This window comes from Pezoporus occidentalis, unplaced genomic scaffold (genome assembly GCF_034315485.1).
Source record: "Pezoporus occidentalis ecotype Australia unplaced genomic scaffold, CSIRO_AGI_Poc_V1 ctg58, whole genome shotgun sequence".
Lineage (NCBI taxonomy): Eukaryota > Metazoa > Chordata > Aves > Psittaciformes > Psittacidae > Pezoporus > Pezoporus occidentalis.
The window spans coordinates 3,814,163-3,837,670 of NW_026915921.1; the positions used below are offsets into that span (position 1 = coordinate 3,814,163).

General features: G+C 38.7%; 1 protein-coding gene across 8 annotated transcripts in view; it reads right to left on the bottom strand.

Moving 5' to 3' along the window:
* The window catches only part of SORCS2 (sortilin related VPS10 domain containing receptor 2), a 548,057-nt gene that overhangs the window by 39,799 nt on the left and 484,750 nt on the right, over nt 1-23,508 (bottom strand). For all 8 annotated transcript variants that reach the window (XM_062638797.1, XM_062638795.1, XM_062638796.1 and 5 more), the window contains exons 12-14: nt 21,130-21,206; nt 12,376-12,467; nt 10,852-10,959 (exon numbers count right to left, since the gene is read on the bottom strand). In XM_062638797.1, coding sequence (XP_062494781.1) covers nt 10,852-10,959; nt 12,376-12,467; nt 21,130-21,206 — 277 coding nt within the window. The remainder of the gene's footprint in view (nt 1-10,851; nt 10,960-12,375; nt 12,468-21,129; nt 21,207-23,508) is intronic.

A 23,508-nucleotide genomic window follows, 5' to 3' on the forward strand; every position in this document is an offset into this window, starting at 1 on the left:
CAGAACAGAATAATCACTGAACTATTGATAATTATCTTTGAGACCTTACAGAGGGTGATCCCAGATGAGTATAGAAAGGGAAACATTTCACATATATATACGTATATATAGATGCATGCATGCACACACATATATATGGAGGGAGCAGAAACACATATATGTGTGCGTGTATATAATCATACATACAAAGCAGCAAAACAGAGCCCAGGGAGTTAAAGAATTAATTTTGGTATCCACAAAGATACCAAACAAATTCTTAAGCTACCCACTTAAAAGCACCTTGGAGATAATTAAAATGATAACAGCCACCATGGATTTGTCAAAACCAAATCATGTCAAACTAATGTAATTTACTTCTTTTACAGGGTAACTGGCTTAGCTGATAGAGAAAATGTAGCATATTTTGACCTTTGTTAAAACTGTAATACAGTTCTAGCTGACATTGTCACAAGATAAAAAAGAAAGCATCAGTGCAGATAAAATCATTGTAATGAGGAATAGGAGTACATACGCAATTAGAAGAATCCATTTTCAAAAGGAGTCATCAAACACAGAAATATTTTGAGTAAGTATCACACAGATATGATGGGTCCACAAGCCAATATTTTTATTAACACCCATGTGGTCAAATAACAAACACCTAAAATTTGGGAGATATATATGCATGTTATATGCATATTTACACACCCACTAAAAATTAATTTGAAGAGGGGCAAGGATGACTCGTAAGCTGCTTAGAGAATATAACTAATGAAGAAAGTTTGAAAGAAGTGCATTTTTCTCTGGAAAAGATAAAGATGAGAAATACAATAAAATGTCTTCAGATGGTCTTGTAGGTTGAAGAGTTGCCTTCAAAGAGACCTTGAAGAAGGACAAAACCCAGGAAGGATAAAAATCAATAAACTTAAAAAGTTACAGCTGCACAATTCTCTAATTCCTTCTCCTCAGCACTGGTGAGGTCACACTTGAGTGCTGTGTCCAGGTCTGGGCTCCTCAGTACGAGAGACATGGACAGACGGAAAGGAGTCCAACGAAAAGAGCCATGAAGGTGCTGAATCACCTCTGCTACGATGAAAAGCTGAGAGAGATGGGGCTGAGAGGCAACAGGAACAAACTGAAACATGGGAGGTTACCTCTGAACATCAGGAAAACACGTTTTTACTGTGAGGGTGACAGCATTGGCACAGGCTGCCCAGAGAGGCTGTGGAGTCTCCAACCTTGGAGATACTCAAAAGCCACCTGGAAAAGGTCCTGGGTGGCTGGCTCTTGGTGGCTCTGTTTGAGCAGGGGGGGGTTAGAAAAGATCATAGAATCACAGAATCAACTAGGTTGGAAAAGATGTTTAAGATCATCAAATTCAACTGTTACCCCAGGACTGCCAAGTCCACCACTAAGCCATGTCAGCCTCTGACTACCCTTTCAGAGAAGAAATTTTTCCTAATATCCAATCTAAACCTCCCCTGGTGCAGGTTGAGGCTGTTTCCTCTTGTCCTATCACTTGTTACCTGGGAGATCGGCCACCTCCTTGCTCCATCCTCCTTTCAGTTAGCTGTAGAGAGCGATATGGTCCTGCTTGTCTTCTCTTCTCCACACTAAACAACCTCAGTTCCAGCAACTCAGTATCTCTTTTGTAGTGAGGGGCCCCAAACAGAACACCGTATCTGAGATGTGGCCTCACCAGTGCCAAGTACAGGGGGATTATTACTTCCCTAGTCCTGCTGGCTGCAGTAACAACCTCCAGAGAACCCTTCTAACCTCAACCATTTTGTGATTCTGTGATGGTAATGATACAAGATATTGAGGTTTATTCTCCGTCACTAGAGCAAGAAATTAGTGAAACAACAGGAGTAGAGCCAGATTTTTGAGATTAGATTGCCCAGTCCCACATCCTATATAAAGTTACAAAATGGATATAAATTACTCTAGAGATTATGCAAATTCTCCTAAAGTAATACAGAAGCTACATAGCAACTATATGTGTATACAGCAAAAGCACTACTTCAGCGGGTGAACTATAAGCCTCTCCTCTGTAGATTTTTAGTGAGACAGAATAACTTTTCTCCTTCTTGGTCCAGCCTCTTTCAAAAAAAAAATAATTACTCATTTCCATTACGGCTGTTCTGAGTTTACAGACTGAAAACCATGTTCTGACAGAGCACAATAACTGCACTACTGATTCCATCATTCTTTGCCTTAAAGTAACAATCCTGAGATTCAAGGAAGCGTACCAGCACAGCCACAAACCCCATGAAAAATGCAGTCATACAGATTTGTAATTCCTGGGGTAAATTTTCTAAGGAATCCAGCTTAGCAAACTGTTTGGCAAAAAAGACTTAATGATTATTAATGCTGTTGCTGCAGTAACACAAAAGGGTTTTGCACATGCACCAGAAAGGCCCATTTAAACGTATTGCCAAAACTTATTAGAACAAAAAAGAAGCATTTTTCCAAAGTAAAAAATATATGCATGTATTAAGTAGGATTCAATGGATTAGACAAAAATATGAGCTGCAATAAAGCAATGCATAACAGCAATCACAATCTAATTGCTCAGGTGCAAAATATATATGTCCAATAAAATCATATGAGTGGAAAAAACTGGAACAGTGCAGCAAGTGTAACTGATGATTAGAAGTTAAATATCAAGATGATAGTAATTCATAAGCTACTAAAACCCTCCTCTGATTAATTATATTTCATTAGAAAGCCATCAAATAAATTCTGTTGAAACTATGAAAGATGACACTGTGATAAATAATTTTTGAAAGAAATTCCAATTACCTTGGAAATTGATTTAGTTTTATTTGCAAGAATTTGTGATCCATAATTTTAACTTCAGTGTTTCAGTTGCCAAACCAACTTTGTACATTTATTCCTAGTTCATTTATGAGCACATAATTTTTTAATTTGACTGCATCAGTTGATAGATAAGACAGTTACATGTAGTTTTTAAACTAACTCATTTAAGCTATTTGCTGGAAGATTGCTAGTTATTTCTGCTCCTGATAAAGCTCATAATCAGGGGGAGCTAATTTAACAGAAATTTTATGCAATGATAATTTTTTCCACTAAATTCACACTTCTATTCAATAAAAAAGTGCATTATTCAATAGCTGTTCCTAGTTCAGATGCACAGTAGTAGCTGTGTCACCTGCTGCCTGTATCATTTGCAAACAACCAGCTACGCTGGTGCTGATGCTGGAGGCTCCCAGAGACTTACCAGGTAAATATTCAGCTTCCATGACCTTATTCAGGAGAAATGATTTTGACAACACACTGCTCACCTCAGATGTCACAGCCATAACTTTTTATAACCTCTACACTTGCCTTCCTCTGTTGCTTTTCTGCTGTGCTCTTCAGGACTTTGTTCATAGGTTTTCACAGCATCAAAACATTCTTTGCCACAGTAGAGCTACAGTGTTCCATATCATGCATCTAATCCCACATAAATTAAGATACACCTTGAGCTGTCATATTATGCTGCTGTACCTCTGAGCCATTAGCTATATTATCTCTGGACAAAGAGAATGGCTTTAAGCAGCCTCAGAGCAGCACAGCTGAACCTGCAACAGTTTTGCTTTACTGATGAGTATTTGAGAACACTCAAAGACCGTGGAGTGGCAGGGATAATCCTGCTGTACTATCCCACCAAGGTCACAAAGACAGCACACGTGCAATTTATTGATGTATAATCCAGCACCTTACATTGTCCAAGTTTTGCAGTTTTACTGAAGACTAGTGATGACAACTGCGTGATGCACAGCTACTTCTGTTTGAAGTCAGACGATTCTAGACACACTACTTTAATCTCCCAAGTGCTGTGTTGGCTTTTGCTCTCCTCTATATGACTTCGTCAACAACCATGATGTTTGAAACAGCAAACTGACTGCTCTATTGACACACTCTGCTAACTTAACATGTCAGTTAGGAGTGGAACAGGACTTCTAGTTTTTTGGGAGAGACTTCAAATGTATAAAACTGACCACAAAAGGTAGGGTTTGAATCAGAGTCAGTTGAGAACAGTACATACAGGTGTATGGGCAATCTCAATGGCTCTATGTTAGATAATATCCCTAAATTCCTCCGGGCAGTGAATAAGCAAATATGTCCAAGTGTTCAAGGCCAGGTTGGACACAGCCTTGGGCGACATGGTCTAGCGCGAGGCATCCCTGCACATGGCAGGGGGGTTGGAACTATATGATCTTAAGGTCCTTTCCGACACTAATTATTCTATGGTTCTATGTGCAAAAAGGCAAGTACATTAAATTCTTTATGGATCTGAACCTCAACATTCAACAGTGAGTATGTGACCTAGCTAGGAAAGGAAACCAGACTCTCAGAGATACTAGTTAATCATTTTAACAGCTCTCCATCTATCTCTGGGAAAGTATTTGTTTAAATGGAAGTAGTCACAGAGCTACGATAAAATGTGGTATTTAGATCTTGCTCCCCATAGAAGTCTTGCTTTCTTGTAGTAAATCATATTATTAGGAAATGTAATTGTCAGTGAACTTAATGTATCATTTTTTTTTAACTATCACACCTCCCTGATAATTTTCATAACAGAGCTGCAATTGCACATTAAATATTTAATCTACCTTATAGTTCAGAGGCCATTTACATAAAACCAGTGGCAACATTCTCAGTTATTTTTTACATTAGAGTAGTGTATTAGAAGTTTCTTTCCAGTTTATGGTGCACTCAAAGATCCAAGTCCTTGCTTCACTTAAACCTTCACACAAACGATGACAATATAACTAGAAAAGCAAATGTCACAATCTTTATGTTTTGTCTCTTGGAGTTCGTATTATTACAGTGCCTTTGAACATACAGTGAGACATATGACCTCCCCATGCCAAAATCTGTAAAGAAATTACCAAGCTGAGGGAGTAAAGTGATGAGGCTGTGGCATGGAAGCACACGCTTTATCTTTAGGGTAATCACTGCCAACAGGTAGTTTTCTCCTTAACTCACAGAGGCAGTAACATTAGTAATGACAGAATTTCCAAGGCGATATGGGTTGGAGGAGCAGGCTAGCCATGACTATGTCCTACAGTGCTATTTAAAGCTTACCATTTTCAAAAGGAAATGACAGATTAATCTTTATAGCTATGCTTTCCTTCTAACAGTTGTCTTTGCTTCCTTTACACCATTGTAAAATCAGTAATAACTAGATAAATCAAAGGGTTCATACTAGTAAAATGGGTGAAAGTAACGTAAGATCCAAGCTGCAGTCTGTTATACAACAAGATTATCATTCAGCATATTTTTCTAATTCCCCAAAAGAACGTAACAGAGGTCACATTTCAGTGGCCCTCCAAAATTGCAACTCCAGAAATGATGAATGCTTCCATGTGCAAAAGTGGACACCTGCCTGAATAAAGCAACTGCACATGAAAAGCGCTTGTGTACACAACAGATCATGTGCAAATATGCCGAGACGCTTATGATTTAAGTGCCTTACACTACAAACATATGCATAAACTCAATGCACTAAAGAGAAGAGTAAGGGTATTGTTTTTTTATTTAGTTTTGATTTTTTATTGTTTGGTTGCTGAAGTGAAAAATAAGGGGAGGAAGCAATTTAGTTGAAACTGAACCAAAATATGTTTTTGGTTTTCTTTTTGTTTTCTACCCCTCCACCCTCAATAATAATTGCCATTCATTCTTTTATGCCCAAACATCTTGTTTTCAGCTCTTTTTCAGAGGAAAAAGAACGGAAATGAATACTTAAGTTCTTAGAAGTGCTGTGGAGGACCAGGATGAGCCTGTTCCCCTTTTATCCAGAATCAGAGTGGCTCCATAACATTCTATTTGGTAAATTCCTATACAAGAACAAAGTTTTAACATGCAAGCTGTCAGGAAAAAAAATGCAGATTTAATGCCTAGCCTGATGCCTTATGCAGAGGTAAATACAAATTGGACAGTGAACAGAATAAGGAGAAACGTATGGCATTGTAGAGGATAGCTTCGCTTCATTCAGCTCTCTGCTGTCATCGTACTTCAACTCAAGTTAATTTGGGATAATAGCAAAATGTTACAATTACTGCCTTAGCTAATACTTCCCTCCCAACCCCCAACTCACATATTTAAAAATCAGGTCTCTTTTGTCACAGGTAGGAAATTCTTCATTCAGACTTCACCCGACAAAGCCAGAGTAAATAGCCTGTGCTCACTTAAATGGTAGCTCCTTCATTTTGAGAGGAGTATAGCAAATATAGCAAAATGGAGTTCAAGACCCCACCCCAAACTAAGCAAAACGTTTAAAATATTTTAGTGTTGGTTCAAGTTCCTAATGTCTACCTCATTGTCACCATTTATTAGAACTGGAAGCTAAAATGGAACTGTCTCCCTGAAAGCAAATTTAGAGCATCACAGCTGCAGGCACCCAGCAACAGGGGCTCAAAATGACACAAAAACTCCATCTGACTGAAAAAGTCAAGTGTCACCCTTTTTCTGTCCTCCTTTAAGTAGGGACAAAGTGATAAAAGATTCTTAAAGGACATGGATTCCTAACCTTTCAGTTCCTCATATTCAGATATATTTCCAGGTCTGCCCTAAATATGGGCTTTAGAAAGACAACGAAAGCACCATGTTCCCATGCTTCTCAGTATGTTTTGAAAACTATGGAAAGAAATGAAATAAACAATGCTTTACCCTCTGAACTTCTTCTGAGCAGAGGGAGAAACAGGGGCAATCCCATGGTCTTGGCTCCAAAACCACAGGTTGGCCCTGACTTGCTCTGCTACAATCTCTGTCTACAGAGATGATGGTAAAGGCATTATACTTGCTACTAAACAGACATCTCTACATCTGGATTAGCAGGTATGTAGATTAGACTGAAGTAGAGTAGCTGGTTTGCTTTTTTCAATGTTTTTATCACCATTCTCTTCCTGTCTTTCTATAAATTTATCTATTGCCAAACAGGTACGTTTCTCATTATCCAGAGTAGAACAATCATTTCATAACTGAGCAATGCTTCTCAAACAAGAGATTAACTAGCTGCAAACAAAACCTAGATTTTGCCTTGGGAAATCAGATATTCTTTTACATAGTGAGGCTTTATCTACCATCTATCCACACTTCTTAAGGGTTGCAGTATGAAAAAGATCAAAGTGAGGAATTCACAACACTGGGAAGTACCTCCACCTAATAAGATTACTCAAACGGGAAAGGTAGTGTGCTGCCACATGTGGCACTACAATAAGCCCCACAAATACACGTAATGTTGACTTTTACTGATGTTGTTAAAGGTGAGGTTGACATTCCTAGCAGAATTTACAGCTGCAAAAATCCATATGGCTCTCCCTAACACCTGTTAATATCATATCAATCTGTTTTGAGTAAGTTTAAGACCATTTCCTTGCTTCCACTATCACCTAGGAATGCAACAGGAACAACAGACTTTCAAGACAGCAAAATGCACATGCAAGAGTTCTTCAGTTCAAAAATGTCATAAAGTTCCCAGCAGCAATCTTAAGTTGTCACTTAAGAAAAAATCCCTCTGGAAAAATATAAAATTACCGATAAGGAAGATTTTGATTCTACTTGACATAAAGAAAAGCAGACCTTTTACACAACCTCTTACTGGCCTTTTAAAAGGGGCAATGGCCTGTGGTACCATAGTTGTCGTGCCTACTGGGTTTACACTGCAATCTAAATAACCCAGTTTTGGAATCACTTTGAGAAGCTGAAATGTGATTTAGAAGTCATTTTAACAGGTTTGAAACTTTCATTATATGAACTACTTCCTCTGAAGAGGAACATCAATATTTCAGACACAGAAAAATTCTTCCTTTTTCCACTGAGTTAGGCCATTACTCAATACAGCATTATTAAGTAGTTTTTCTCAAACATAACATATTGTTAAGTATAACACTAGGTTGCAGTTACTTTCATTTGTAAAGAATTTAGAGAAAACAAAGCCTGCTAGACCATAAAATATACATGAATATATATTAATAATATGAGCAAATATGCATGAATTGATGAATATATATCAGTTGAGAAAATATTTTAGCAAATCTTACTCATTTAGCAATAAATGGTGGATTTGAGCTCTTCATTTAGAAATGTACTTTTACACAGATTGAGTTTCCTAAACTTTATGAATACTTTATTGCTTATCTTTTCTAAAACTCTTAACTAGGTCTATTTAGAAATTGATTTTTATACAGAATGAGTTTCTTAAAAGTTCTGAGTACTTTACCACTTAAAACTCCTAAAAGTCTTAACTAGGTCTATTGCAGAGCACAACAGAATAAAATGTATTTTCCTTGGCATTTGAGTGTACATATATTGAATACTGCAGGGGATTTGGATGAATGATTTACATTAATGTTGACTGGCAGATGACAACCCAGTTTTATGAGAACTTCTGACAAGTCAACATTTGTTTTATTCCACTATGGAGAACACAAAACTTTCTGAAATGAGGACTTGAGGGAACCAGGTTCATACTCCCTTGTTTCTTCAGCAAAGCTACCAGACCACTTCATTAGAATAGGAATTCAAACAGAAGTGCCTTACAAGTCAGGTCAACGTCCAGTCACCACGCTGAGAATGAGAAGTCCCTCTTACACACGTTACTAGGTTCCTTAACATCTTTCCAGATGACCTTTTTGTAGATTCTTTTTTCATATATATATATATATACATATATATGCAAATTAAATACTTTGAAGGAAATCCCTAAGATTACTTCAGTGGAACCAGGATTTTACCCTATGGTCACAGGCACTTTCTGTACAAGTAAAATATTCTCTGACTCTTTTGTGAGTTTATTCTAGAAGCCTGAAATGCAATAGTGTCCCACAATTTCATTGTAGACTTGGCCAGTTATTACCTTTCCACTTCAGGGTTATGCTCTCTCTCCTGATTTATGCAGATTTTAAGATTGGACTCTTTATTCAAAGTCCTTATTCAAACAAACTCCATACAAAAGGGAGAAACCTAAATTCCTGTACAAGGGACAAATGTCAGGCTAGGTCTTTAGTAATGGATTTGGGGATTCCTCAGGGTGAAAGACACCATTTCCATTACAATACACAAGTTCATCTTACCATCTTCTACCCAGAAGAAATATCATTTTTTACCTAATAAAATGGAAAAGATGGCATAGTTGATTTTTTTTTTCCTCAGGAGTGTATCAGTGGATGACATTTCTGAAAAGCAGCAAATCACTGCAGATTAAGTCATGCACAGCGACTCAGTACAAGCATGAAGTTTTGTGAGAAAATGACCTAAGCCAAACAGAATGACAAAAGGTCTTGATGTAAAGTCAGACAGAGCACCATTAGTCAGACAGCATCATCCTGGAGGTAAAACACAATCAAAGGCAGTACAAGAGACAAGGGAGCTGACACAATGCAACAAGGAAACAGTAGAGGTTTATTCCTCTCGTTATCTTTAAAGTCCAGTAGGAATGCTGCAAGTCTTCCAGGGCCAGTCTGTGATACTAAGTGTATGACATGCTCTATATTCAGTAGAACTAAAGCAAAGTAAGTCCCTACAAGGCTGACATTGAAATGCTGTAGTCAAGAGTGCACTTAGAAACACAGAAGACACAGGATACTTTTTTTGTCAATCTAGGCTCATGTTCAAAATTTAGGCACAGTTTTATATATTTCAGATGGATGATTTCAAAAAGGAATCATATTTTACAAGAGTTTTTGAACCCATTCACCTGGTTATTTAAATACATCTTCACAAAATCACTGCTTTTAATGATATTTAATAATTAAAAAAACCAGCCCAGAGCATATATTCATCAAACCAGTATGAATTTTATCTGCCAGTAAGTACAGTTTAGGATAGCTTTTGCTTCTTCTACTTCCACTGAAATCAAGGGAAATCCTTCATTCAGAGGTTTAAGTTTCTCTGCATAGCATATATTGTATCATAACAAACCTATACTTGAGAGGAGAGCATGGGTGGATAATACTTTTCTTCTCAGTATACATATATATGTGTATAAAGGGAGGATAAATGGGACAGTAGAGAAAGAAAGAAAGAACGAGCTGACCAAATTCACCTCTGCGCAGTATAAACTTGGTGTGTTCCTTTAAGTGCCTCAGCAGGATTTCTGTTTTGCTGAGGATCCTTTACACAGCTCCATGCTGGGTTATTTTTTTATTTTTATTTTCCTGAGGAAAACGCTACTGGTACACGTCAAAGGCAGCTCTATTTGTAACTCTTAGAAGACAAAGCATGTCATAAACACACTGAGCTCCAACATAAAGGACTGCTCCAACACAAAGGATCGCACAAGCTGTTCCAATAGGAGCACAGACAACCTGCACATCTCTGAATGCATCCTCCTTTCCTGCTGCAGGCAACATTTTTTGACTTCTTCCCTAACTGGACAGGTGTGTTGAGCACTCAGACACTTCTAAAATATTAGCATTTATCCTAGAGATGAAGCAAAACCTGCAGCCCAGATCCAGATGTCCCTGGCCCTTTGGAAAAAAAGATAGATAATCAGGGGCTTGAGTTGCAGAATTTGGCTATTTATAACTCTGTTCACAGTGTTTGCCTCAGTCATTGCACAGAATACTACACAGAATGTAGCTGTTACCAGTGTTTGCTTACTCGAAGTACTACAATGCTAGTTACTAGGACAACAATATAGTTGTGTACACCATGAAGACAACGGGTATTTAACATAGTTAAAGTCTGTCTGAGAATGTGTAGAGGAGAAAAAAAAAATGGACATCAGTGTAAGAGTTTGTGTGCCTGTAAGAAGCAAAAGCCTGTGACTCAAACACTACCTCAAACACACACAGCTTAAAATAGGCTCCAGTGCGTAAGCAGAGAGCACCCTGAAAGAAGGAGATGAAACCAGAAACTTACGTCATGACCAGTGTCTCATCTCCAGGTTCACTAAGTAATCCATCTACAAAGACTGATGTGCTAGTAAAGTTATGTGTACTCCAAGTCTGGCCTTCATCTATGCTGAACCTGTAAAAAAGCGGAAATGGTTTGCATTTACAACTATTACTACACATAACAGAACTCATTTATTCAAACAAAAAAATCCCCTCACTACTAAAGCCCAGGATACAAAAATACAACACGCCTAGGCAGTATATCATATTAATGTGATCTTTTCCAAGAAACATACCCAGGGGCTCACAACTTTATTAGAATGTGTATAATAAATTTGCCACAATGGAAATTCTCAGGTGGATAAAACCTGAGGTCTGTCAACAAACTATCTTGCTACCTTGTAGGTTCAAGATGTTAATTTACACTTCATTCTTTCTAGTACTCTCTGAGCTAGAGACCTGTGAAACAGAGGTCAGTGAAACATGAGAGGCAAAACAGCCCAGTTGCTAAAACATGTGTAACTGCAGGCACCAAGATGATGGCCCTTCACAGATGCTACCATCCACTTCAAAATTTGTAGAAGATGCTGATCAATCAGTAAAACATACTGCAAATTCTCTGTGCACCCAGAATTTATGAATCAAAGCCTCTTTTCTTCTGTCCTCCAGGACTTTTGGATAGTTAATGATGGCTTTATTCTAGCTAACCAAGTACATAGCTTAAGCCCTAATAGTGAATAGACGATTACACAAAAATTAACCTAGTCAGAAGTGATGAAGATATCTTAGGGGTTTTATGCTAACGATGATAGTTTTGTATACCACTACATAAGTTTACCATGTTTTTCTTCACTATCATGCAGTTTAAAACTCTGTATTTTATAACAAATGCTTTGCAGCAAATCCTTCCTACCAAACAAGATAAGAAAGCTATTGGCTGCATTATCACTATATGACAGGAGCTATGCATACCACAGTTAATTTATGCACAAATAGCTCAATGAATCGGGCTTCTTGCATACTGTTTTACTCAGTACATAAGCACACATAAATCCTTTCCCCACTGGCTCTCAAAGACAACATTATACTCTTCTTGACAAAGCAACTCAAGGCTATTCTTCAAGTCTTCACTAGTGTGACCACTGGATGGGACAGAGCTTTATTACAGTATGAATGAACTATCCTGACTGGATATCTAAGCCACATATGTACCATAGGTTGAGCAGCATTGCCCTACATTGCTGGTGCAAACCAGCAGCAGGTAACAATCATGAACATGGCTTGTACTACAGCGTTCCAAGAGAGCCTTTTAAGCAAAAATACCTACAATGATGCAAGAAAAAATTATTATGATTAATGTACCTGCAGCACCACAAAGTAATCTTTAAGAAAATATCTACTTATATTTTGTTGACTTAATGAACATTAATTTAAGCCGACCCCACCTGTGTTTCATACACGATAACATTGAAATGCTCATCTGAAACTATGAACTTTGCCTGAGGTCTAGAATACACAATAGCTCTACTCTAATTGACTGTAGGATTACTTCAGTATTTTCAGAGGGATAGAGGTGTCTTTGATGGCCACAATAACTCCACCATGGTCCAGGTACAAGATGTGGTGCTCTTCTTCAAAGACCTACATGTCAAACAAAAAAAAAAGCCAGCTAAGCAAATGTACAGAACAGCAGGAATAAAATGCATGAACAAACCAGGATTAAAAGACTTATATATTTTATAATGTCCGCACTTCAAACTGAAAAGGACATAAAAGTCAGTTTAACTCTTATGTTTCTCCCAGCTGTAAAAGAAAAAGGTAAGCAGATGAATCAGAAAATGTTCAGGTTCAAATCACAGTCAGATTAAACTGTCTAAAGTGATTTTAGCCCAAGCATATATTTCTCACAGTCTGCAGTCTGCATTCCTTCCTATTATATATCACCAAGTGACCTATCACTTTACTTTGGTATTTGCCATATTCTATGTATCTTGCAGAATAAAATGCTTTGCAGTCTAACTCTAAGAAAAATAGGCAAAGTATGGCTGTCCGTGACTTTCTCACATGTTCTCCAGACTTTATGGAACTTCAAATACTTGGTGCAAGAATATTTTTTAGATTTCCAGTGTCAGTGATTTGTTTAAATTAAAACTTTATGTGATCGCACACAGAGGTTGCTCTGAGTTCTGAACCTAAATACATGTAATATTAATTTAATAGTATGAAAGATTTGAATTTCCTAAATTATTTTCAGTCACTTCTGGAGGTTATCAGCAGTACTAAAAGATGTGAACAGGTAGATATCTTCCTTTTTTTTTTTTTACATGTGAGATCAGTTTCAAGACAGGGCTTACTTATTAATCTGTGAAAGTTCATTTAACAGCAGGTGATAAAGTGAGAGTTACTACATACACTTAATCAGTTAATAGGTGAACACATAGACTCATACACGCTTTGACAAAGCAAAGGTGAAAACCACAAATGTTAGCTTTCTTTTGCCTTGTGAATAAAAAAATACTAACAGTACTAAATGCTTCTTTTTTTTTAGCAATACTAAATGCTGCATTTAAAAGGCTGAACTGGAGGGAGGGGGAAGTATCTTACATCACATTCACAAATACTTCAAAATAGTAAGCATTTAATTTGAGTTGAGAATTCAATCTTCCTCTCATCTAATACGAGTGTATTTTATGGGGATCCTGGGGCTTCAAGTGTCTGATCAGTTTTTCAATGTTGCTATTTTACAGGCAAAACCCTGATATGAAGCATTTACAGTCCTATCTACTTGTTCCACACAGCTGCATATTTCAGAAGAGAATTCAGTAAAGGACAGACATTAATTTTAGATGCACTTCAAAAGGATGAGATCAGCTGGAGTCAGATAAGCAAGTAGAGTTTTGATCCTCCTCTAAACTCTGGTTGAACTTTTGCTCAAATCAAAATGAAACAGACACGAAGTCTCCACATGCCTCACCATCATACGGAAGATAAAGGAAGCTGGTATTTGCATCGCTTCAGTCAAATTAGGTTTTCCCAGAAAAGCACCGTGGCACTTCCTCATGTACCATTTTAGAGCCCAGCTTTAGCACACTATAAAGCACAGCTGACACATTACAGGCATATTAATGCCATCTTTATATCATGCTCTTCTTGCAAACATTTCAAACATTTTATACCCAAAATGTATGAAATTCCTCATGAAAGCCACTTTTCATCTTCAGTACATTGAAAATAATTAACTATTTCATGCACAAAAGTAAATATATATCTCTACTTTCCAGAAACAAAACCACAACAAACAGTTTGCAAGGGATTCAGGCAGACGTGATCCCAGTGTCAGAGCTGAAGTTCAAACCCAGGAATATGAGATATGTGGTCTCACAGTCAGCCACAAATTCTGATAAATGTCTCTCCCCTAACTAAAGTCAGGTAATAAATTTATTATGATCCTTACTAATAGCCAGGCACTACAGAACTAGATTTTTATAACATATTTCTATGGGATTATTTCTGTGATTTTTCAAGCATGGTATGTGCTTTATAACCATGATGTCAACTTCTTTTCTCTCCCTCTCTTCCCTCTCCACTCTCTGCTCTAAACGTTTTTTTCCTGTGTCTGTACTAAGAGCTTCAGCAGCTATTTCAGGCCAGAATATCTGTTGGGAGCAATTAGGAGAATTCCACTAAATCAATGAAAACACATTTAAATGATGCTAGAGAAATACACACTACACAATTTTACTCTGAGATACAGAACCTTTAAAAGTAACCAAAAATTCCCAAAGTCACTTGCTCCTCTCACAAAGTGATATCCAATTCTAAATTAAAATCTGGAAGCAGTTTTTCTACACAGAATTAACCAATTGGACCTCCCCATAGTAAGAGTTTTTTAAGTTCTTTTTAAGTTCTGGTGTTCTCAACATAAAAAGGACATGGAACTGTTGGAACAAGTCCAGAGAAGGGCCACGAGGATGATCAGGGGACTGGAGCACCTCCCATATGAAGACAGGCTGAGGAAGTTGGGGCTGTTCAGCCTGGAGAAGAGAAGGCTGCCTGGAGACCTCACAGCAGCCTTCCAGGATCTGAAGGGGGGCTATAGGGATGCTGGGGAGGGACTCTTCATTAGGGACTGTAGTGACAGGACAGGGGGTAATGGGTTCAAACTTAAACAGGGGAAGTTTAGATTGGATATAAGAAGGAAATTCTTTCCTGTAAGGGTGGTGAGGCACTGGAATGGGTTGCCCAGGGAGGTTGTGAATGCTCCATTCCTGGCAGTGTTCAAGACCAGGTTGGACGAGGCCTTGGGTGATATGATGTAGCGTAAGGTGTCCCTGCCCACGGCAGGGGGGTTGGAACTAGATGATCTTAAGGTCCTTTCCAACCCTAACGATTCTATGAGTCTATGATTCTAAGCGACTGGGACTATAGCCTTTCCAGGTGTGTGTAAAGATGTTGCGAACCATCTCTTAAGATATCTGCAGAAAGATAAGTATTCCTGCCTAAACAAATATTTTCCAAACTGCTCTGATACAAAATGATTTGACATAGAGAAATAATATTCCAACAAACAAAACACTGGACTAAAGCACCAGAGATCTAGATTCAGTTCCTAGACATACAACAGAGTTTCTGTGTAACCATATTAGCTTAATTGATCATTCTGCTGCTATACTAACTACTCTGGGGGCAGATCACATATGAAAGGGTTTTTCTTGATGATGTTCTCCTTTTATTCAATCCATCTCTTTTGAAAGCCAGACCTTTCTCTTTCCTTTTTTACCCTATTTCAAGCACAGCGTTGCAACACATGCTGTTGAAATAGCAACGGCAATCATAAATGTGAACAGAAATATTTTTTCTAAGAATAAATGAAACACACTCAAAGGAAGTGTGTTTCATTAAGGATAACACAAGGTCATCCTCAGCCTTTGGCAAAGTAGCATAAATATTTTAAAAATCAAGACTGAAAAAACAGGCCCCATAGGGATTAAAAAAAGGTTTAAAACACGTAGGGTCTGAAACTGTCTTCAAAGGTAGCCCATTTTTCCCAGATACAAGATTTATTTACCTATTTGACCTGATATTATGTTCATTAATGCAATTTATGATATTGTTTTCCTGGTGTAATAGACAGAGAAATGTTCAAAAGAGACATATCTGTCCCATGAGTGAGGCTATTTCATAGGCTACTTCTTTGCGGTTCATTTGGCATTGCTAGGTTAAAGGCTGGACTTTATGATCTTAAAATGTCTTTTCCAACCTAAATGATTCTAAGCCCACATAGTTCATGATAATGTAAAGGTGAGATTCCCTTCTCCTATCCATACAGCAGCCAGATCACAGCTGCTGCATGGACATTTAAGTTACTTGTCAATCAGCTCCTAAATTGCTGCTATTTACAGTGCAATGTTGTACAAAACACAGGCAAAAAATTCAGTTTTCCTTAAAATGGCATGCAGTGGAGCAATGGTTCCAAGAGATACTAACAAGCGCCTCAGGCATCATGTAACAGAAGGGCAGAAGAACTGGAGCTAGCCCAAGTTGGATTACGGCTACTTATAATCATGATCCTTGTTTTCACTTTTTGTGTGAGCCAGCACAGGCAGTAACCACAAAACCACGGATGAGAAGCAAAGAGTAAACCTGTCTTTGTTACCGCACCAACTGGGGAACCCCTGAAGCAGCACCCAGACAGAAGCACAGAAGCAGGGATGCAGGCACTGCGTTGCTTGGTCCATGCTAGAGGATCACTGTTCCTACTGTTTCCACTTGACTTCCAGGAATTCATGCAGGTGTAATTTACCACTGTGCTTTGATCTTTCCCACAGCTACACAGGAATCTCAAGCATGTTTGGTAGGGTGCCTCTCAGTCTATCACAGGCCTATGTTATCTAAACACAGATGTTCTACTTGCCCAACACACAAGGCCAAACTACAATTAGTATGATATATATGTTTTTTGACACCCCAGCTGCAAGTCACTTAAGCACATTTATGATCCTCCTTGCCAATCTTCCATTATTTTCCCACACTTTTCCATTTATCACCATTATTTACTTAATTTCACAAAACTCTCATTTTGGCATTCTTTTATTTCTAGACTGCAAACACTATCTGTATATCCTACCCTAGTTAAGTCTTCCTGAACTCTCATATGACCTTACCATATGAAATTATGGAAGGAAAATGATCAGTAGATCATTGTTAAATTGAGAATATATTACAAATTCAGGAACTCAGGGACTAGTACCAGTAATGAATCACAATCTTAGTCAACAATGTGATGCTAGTGCACAGAGGAGAAATCTGAAATGTGGTGCCAATAACGGGCTTGAGCACCTCCTGTATGAAGACAGGCTGAGAAAGTTGGGGCTGTTCAGCCTAGAGAAGAGAAGGCTGCGTGGAGACCTCATAGCAGCCTTCCAGTATCTGAAGGGGGGCTATAGGGATGCTGGGGAGGGACTCTTCACTAGGGACTGTAGTGGTAGGGCAAGGGGTAACGGGTTAAAACTTAAATAGGGGAAGTTTAGATTGGATATAAGGAAGAAGTTCTTTACTGTGAAGGTGGTGTGGCACTGGAGTGGGCTGCCCAGGGAGGTTGTGAATGCTCCATCCCTGGCGATGTTCAAGGCCAGGTTGGACAAGGCCTTGGGTGGCATGGTTTAGTGTGAGGTGTCCCTGCCCATGGCAGGGGGGGGTGGAACTAGATGATCTTAAGGTCCTTTCCAACCCTAACGATTCTATGATTCTACGATTCTATGATCAAGGGCAGTCATTTCATTATGGTTAGTACTGATAAAATTTGTAATTCTGCTTCCAGTTTTACCATGCTTCAGGAGAGGGATGTCATATTAGGCAGTCCAGTCAATGAGCAACAAAAAGGAAAAGCACTTTTAAAAATGTTAAACATTAGGAAAAATCAGGAGATTTGAGCTTGTTCCTTTTCCAAGAGGTTTTCGAAAACCCCTATACTCTGGGTAGACATGATAATCACCTTTCAACATCTGAAATGTTATTCAAAGGTGACAGAAACCACTCTGCTCTAAAGACAAGAAAAATCAACTTATCTTTCAGAACTGGTGAAGCTGCAAGAACAACAGCAAAGAGCACAGGCATCTTATGTTAAATATTCAGAAAAAACCTATGCAGAATGGTGAAACACCATATAGCCAGAGTGCAGAATCTGCTACAGTGAAGGATTAACAGGTCTGGTAAACCTCTGTTAGAGATGTTCCTAGTATGTTTTATGTTTTCTCAGAGGACATGGTTGAATCATAAGATCTTTATCCTCCCTCCCAGTCCTCTATTCCTATGAACCAGTGCTGCTATTATTTCAGGTAAGCTTTTAACTAATTCATTGAACTGCCTTTTCTTGAAAGTCTTTTGTCTTGAAAGTCTTAATTTTCTGCATTGCTCTGTCACTCTATGCAAGAACAGACTACCCTTTTCCAGTCTGTAGACAGCTCTGCAACATCAGGTGTGGCATGTGAGAAAGGTGACAGGCACTCACTAATGACAACTGCACTTTCCAAGTCAGTGACTTAAACAAACCCAAAGACTTGTGCCAAAACATGAGCTTTTCTCTGCTTTTGCCAGCTCATGAGACCTGTAATTTACTGTCTAAATAATTCCTATATCATCAACCTTGTCTTTTGTTACATGAACTCCAACAGAGAAAAGAAATGCACTGCTGTCCTCTGGAAGAACTGTTTGATCATGAACAGCAAGGCTATAAAATACATATAATAATCTACATTTTCATTCTGATCACAGATATTAAGATTGATTAAAAGGCTTCATAGCAGTTTTAATTAAAATAAAGCTAGCAATGGTGTTTTTAATTTTACTGTCATAATGAGGGATCAGCTTATGGTTTTACAGCATGAATAGTCATCTTAAGGTCAAGTTTCATCACCTATCATTTGCCTGAGCTTCTCACAAATAAAAAGCAGCAAGACTACGAATCTGATCCCTTTCACTCTATTATCCTTATTTTTCACCCCAGAAAACCTACAGAACTTTGGCAAACAGTGACAATAAATTACTAGAGAGGCCTTTGTGAAGTATTAGACAACACAGTACCCACTGTAAATCCTGGAAGGCTTTTTCATTTAAACACCTATGTATCATATGCTAGATTTCAAGAAGGAATTTGGCATAAAATTTTATCTTTTAAGCTGCAAAGGACATTATCATGACAAAAATAATGTATTTCTTTCAGAAAGTCTTTCTGTGCAGCCTACATTAGCAATATAAGAAACTGTCTGCATTTTCCTCTTTTAACCTCAAACTCCCCAAGCTCAGTAACTCTAGTGGGAACATTTTCACACTTACTTGTCCTCAGAAAGTAACACACCTTAATCTTATTTCAGCTGAACAGTAAACCACTACTTTAACTGAAATGAAATGACCTTTTGACACACTTTGAGGGTGTTTTGTTTTTTTTCTTTCTCCTGGATATGCACTGTAAGTAGACTCCATATCATATTGTGCATTATTGCTATATACACAAAGAAAGAAAATATCCCCATGATTAAGCACTGCTGAGTGTACTGGATTTGCATGGATTGGCGCTGCAGGGATGGCTTCTGTGAGAAGCTGCTAGAAGCTTCCCCTATGTCCAATAAAGCCAATGCAGCTGGCTCCAAGATGGACTCACCACTGGCCAAAGCCAGGCCCCTCAGTCACAGTGGTGGCATCTCTGGGATAATGTATTTAAGAAGGGGAAAAGTCACTGCACAGGAGCAGTTGCAGCCACAGAGAGGAGTGAGAATGTGTGGGAAACAGCCTTGCAGACACCAAGGTCAGTGCAGAAGGAGGGGAGCAGATGCTCCAGGTACCAGAGCAGAGATTCTCTGCAGCCCGTGATGCAGCCTACGGTGAAGCAGCTGTGCCCCTGCAGCTCATGGAGGTCCAGGGTGGAGCAGGTCTCCACTTGCAGCCCATGGAGGACCCCACACCACAGCAGGGAGATGCCCGAAGGAGGCTGTGACCTCGTGGGAAGCCCGTGCTGGGCAAGCTCCTGGCAGAACCTGTGCCCGTGTGGAGAGAGCAGCCTGCACTGGAGCAGGTTTGCTGCAGAACTGGTGACCCCGTGGGGGACCCACACTGGAGCTGTCTGCTCCTGAAGGATGCACCCCATGAAGGGACCCATTGGAGCAGTTCGTGAAGAACTGCAGCCTGTGGGAAGGGTTCATGCTGGAAAGGTTCATGAAGGTCTGCTGTGGGAGGGCCCACACGGTGGAGCAGGGGAAGAGTGTGAGGAATCCTTCCCTGAGGAGGAAGGAGCAGCAGAGACATCGTGGGATGAACTGCCCACAACCCACGCTGGGGGGAGGAGGTAGAGAAAATCAGGAGTGAATTTGCGCCCGAGAAGAAGGGAGGGGTGGAAGGAAGGTGTTTTAAGATTTTATTTTATTTCCCAGTATCCTACTCTGATTTGACTGGTAATAAATTAATTTCCCCAAGTTGAGTCTATTTTGCCCATAACAGTAACTGGTGAATGATTTCTCCCTCTCCTCCTTAACCCATGAGCCTTTCATTGTATTTCGTCCCCACTGTCCAATTGAGAAGTGATAGAGCGGCTTTGCTGGGCACCCAGCTTCCAGCCAGGGTTGATCCACCACACTGAGACAGAGCAATTGAGTCAAAAGTACATAATAAAGGTGCAAGGCTTAAATTGACACTAGACATTGGAAGCAAAGGACATCCAGAATTCAAACGGCATTACAGTCATGTAGTATGACTTCTATTTTTCATACTTTGGCAGTTGCAGTTCCAGAATTGTTTAAATCATACTAAAAGATATTCAAAGGCTTTTGGGTTGTTTTTTTTATTTATTTATTTTTTATTTATTTTTTTAAATCTTTTTTCATTTTCTGAGTTTCATTGAAGAGCAAAGTTTAAGCTTAAACACCAGTTTACATACTTTATACCTAAACCATGCCTTTTAGCTTGGAATATTTTTACTGCAAGACTTAGCCCAAGTCCACTTCATTATTAGCATAAGAAGATTACTTACATTATTAAAAACCTAAGCAGACTTTATTTATTTTCTTTAGGTAAAATACTTAGATCTTTAAAGAGACCAAAATATTTGAATTTCAGCAGAACCTGCAGCCCAACCAATTTGAGTCTTTGCAAATCATCTTAATCTCTCCCAGGTTCCAAGCAAAATGGGGATAATAATAGTCACCTTCCTCAAAAGAATGAGTATATACGCATTAAGTAAGCATTACAAAATTCATCACATTTGGTACACTAAAATTACTTCCAGGTGTCTTTGATGGTTTCTGTTTCCTACCTGACGCCACGTGTTCCCGCAGTCAGACGTTATGTACATTTCTTCTTTATACTCAACCAGCTGGGAGCCCAGGTTACCTGTCACGAAACAGGAGGAAAGAAGGGTTGTATCCACAAGAGCAAGAGAGACTGGAGTGAGAAGATTCCAGGTCAGAGCAAGAACTAAACTTGGATGATCAGCAGGCTTACATCATTTCTGGTAGCACTAGATACAGCCTTTTAAAAATATAGGTACGTTTAACTTATTTTACAGGCTTAATTCTAATGCTGAAACACAAAGGCCAAAGCGAGACTTTAGTTATGCTGCTGCACACTGAAAAATTATGTTGAAGGAACACGCATTTAAGATGCATGTCTGAAACGTCCACAAATGCAGAAGCCATGCCTGAACCTTAATCGCATTCTGTAAAATTATTAAACTTGAACTTCAATTGTTAAAATAAAGAATATTTTATCTGCAAGTGGTAGCAAAATGGTAGCAAAATCTACAATCTGGAGAAATAACACTGAAAAAAGGGGCTGGGGAGGGGTTAAATAAGTATGTAAATGTAAAAGAATATAAAGCAGAATTACTTGATTTGCCTAAATATTAACAGGAAGCTAGTGAATATTTTGATAAAAAGCACTGAGGAGCAGCAGATTGCTGCAAAGCAAACAGAAGTGTTAAAACAAACCTGTGGAAGCTGATTTTAGTAGGTGCAACCCCAAATTGAGATCCACCTGAGACCTCCATCTTTCAACAAGTGGTATTTCAAACAGCAAACTATTAAACCACCAGGTAGTGTACAGTGTTCTAGGGGAGAAGCAATCATAGCACAATATTCCTTGTAAATGATACCCTCCAGGGGATTTTGACTTAAATATATGGTTTGCATGTTTATACAGTAGAAATAAGATAAAAGTTATCAGATCCTCTTAAGCAGAAGAGACAAGGAAAGAAAACCACTTGAGATTAGGATAGCAATATGAAATTTCACTGCTGTGTTACATAAATAGCTGGTTTCAACCACCAAAACAGATCTGTTTGTTCAGGGTGTACTCACTAGTGCTGAAAGGTTCATGAGGAGAATGACAGTGACAAGGCCCAAAATACATGCTCTATTTGGACCATCTAGATTGCATGTCCTCTACTGTTTAATGGTATAACTCTACATTTTTTAACCCTAAATATAGCCTAGACAGGATTAGGATATTTATTTTGAATGATGCAACTAACAGGAGTCAGTTTGTTTCTTTCAGCTATACCTAACATTTCAGAAGATGCCACTGCCCCTTACTGGGTCTTCAACTTTACAGAACACTTCATGCTCCCTCATTTATCAAATAATTTAGCTATTATTTTGCTATTCTTACTTAACTCTCTACAACCTTTACTGGTATAGGTTTCTCCAGTTACACATAGAACTTTTTCTTTGGGCTAGCTAAGAACAGGAATACATATTTGCTTGTTAGAAGATGAAGTATTGCTCTCAGTCTACACCCTTCTTTATACAGATACCTTTCAGAAAGGCATTGTTAGTTCTGCTCCTGGATAAATGCTGTTTATTCTACCTCTTTTCACTGCTTACTGAAATCTACTGCATGAAAAGGCCTTTATTCTGAGAATTGCTATGGATTTGCACTTTTATAAGTGCAGTGGTAAATTGCCATAGCTAATGGAGGACTGGTCTCAAAACTAAACAGCATCAACTTGTACTTCATTAGAAAGCCTATTATATCCAGTTGATATGGTAATGACTAAAGATATTAGCAACAGGCTTATAATTGCAGCTCTGTAACAAGGCAGGCATGACTTCTAGTTTTGGTTTTACCTTTATTGCCTTTTCTTGGTAAGTCAGCAAAAGGAGTTGGTGGACTCAGTTATAACTACAGAGAAATGCCATTCTTTCCAAAAAAACAGAACTGAAAAACTTGGCACAAAGGCTGGTGTACTGCCTTGGGGAAAAGTACCTGGCTTTTGAAAGTAGTCCATCCCCAAGTGAAGGATGAAAACCCAGAAGTGGTGCATGGAGGATCTTCTGCTTGCTGACAGTGTTCCATGCCTTAATATAGGCTATAACTTCCATTACCAGATTCTGAAGGAGACCCTATTATATTACATAGTTTTACAAACTTTATGAAAACGGCTTCAAGCACATAAGAAACTCCTTTCTGTGTGAGAGAATAAAACCTTTCAAGTTGCAGTTTGCTATGAGGGTACTACAGACAACATCCTGCTGAAAAAACAGCATCGGTGGATTGAAAATGAAAAGGCAGGTGAGGCAGCGAGAAGGAAATCTGTACCACCAAAGGAGACAGGGAGGCTCCTGCAAAGGACAGAGGCTAGTTGCAGTGGGAAGCAACCACACAGCCAAATCTCAAGAGATAACAGGCAGACTGA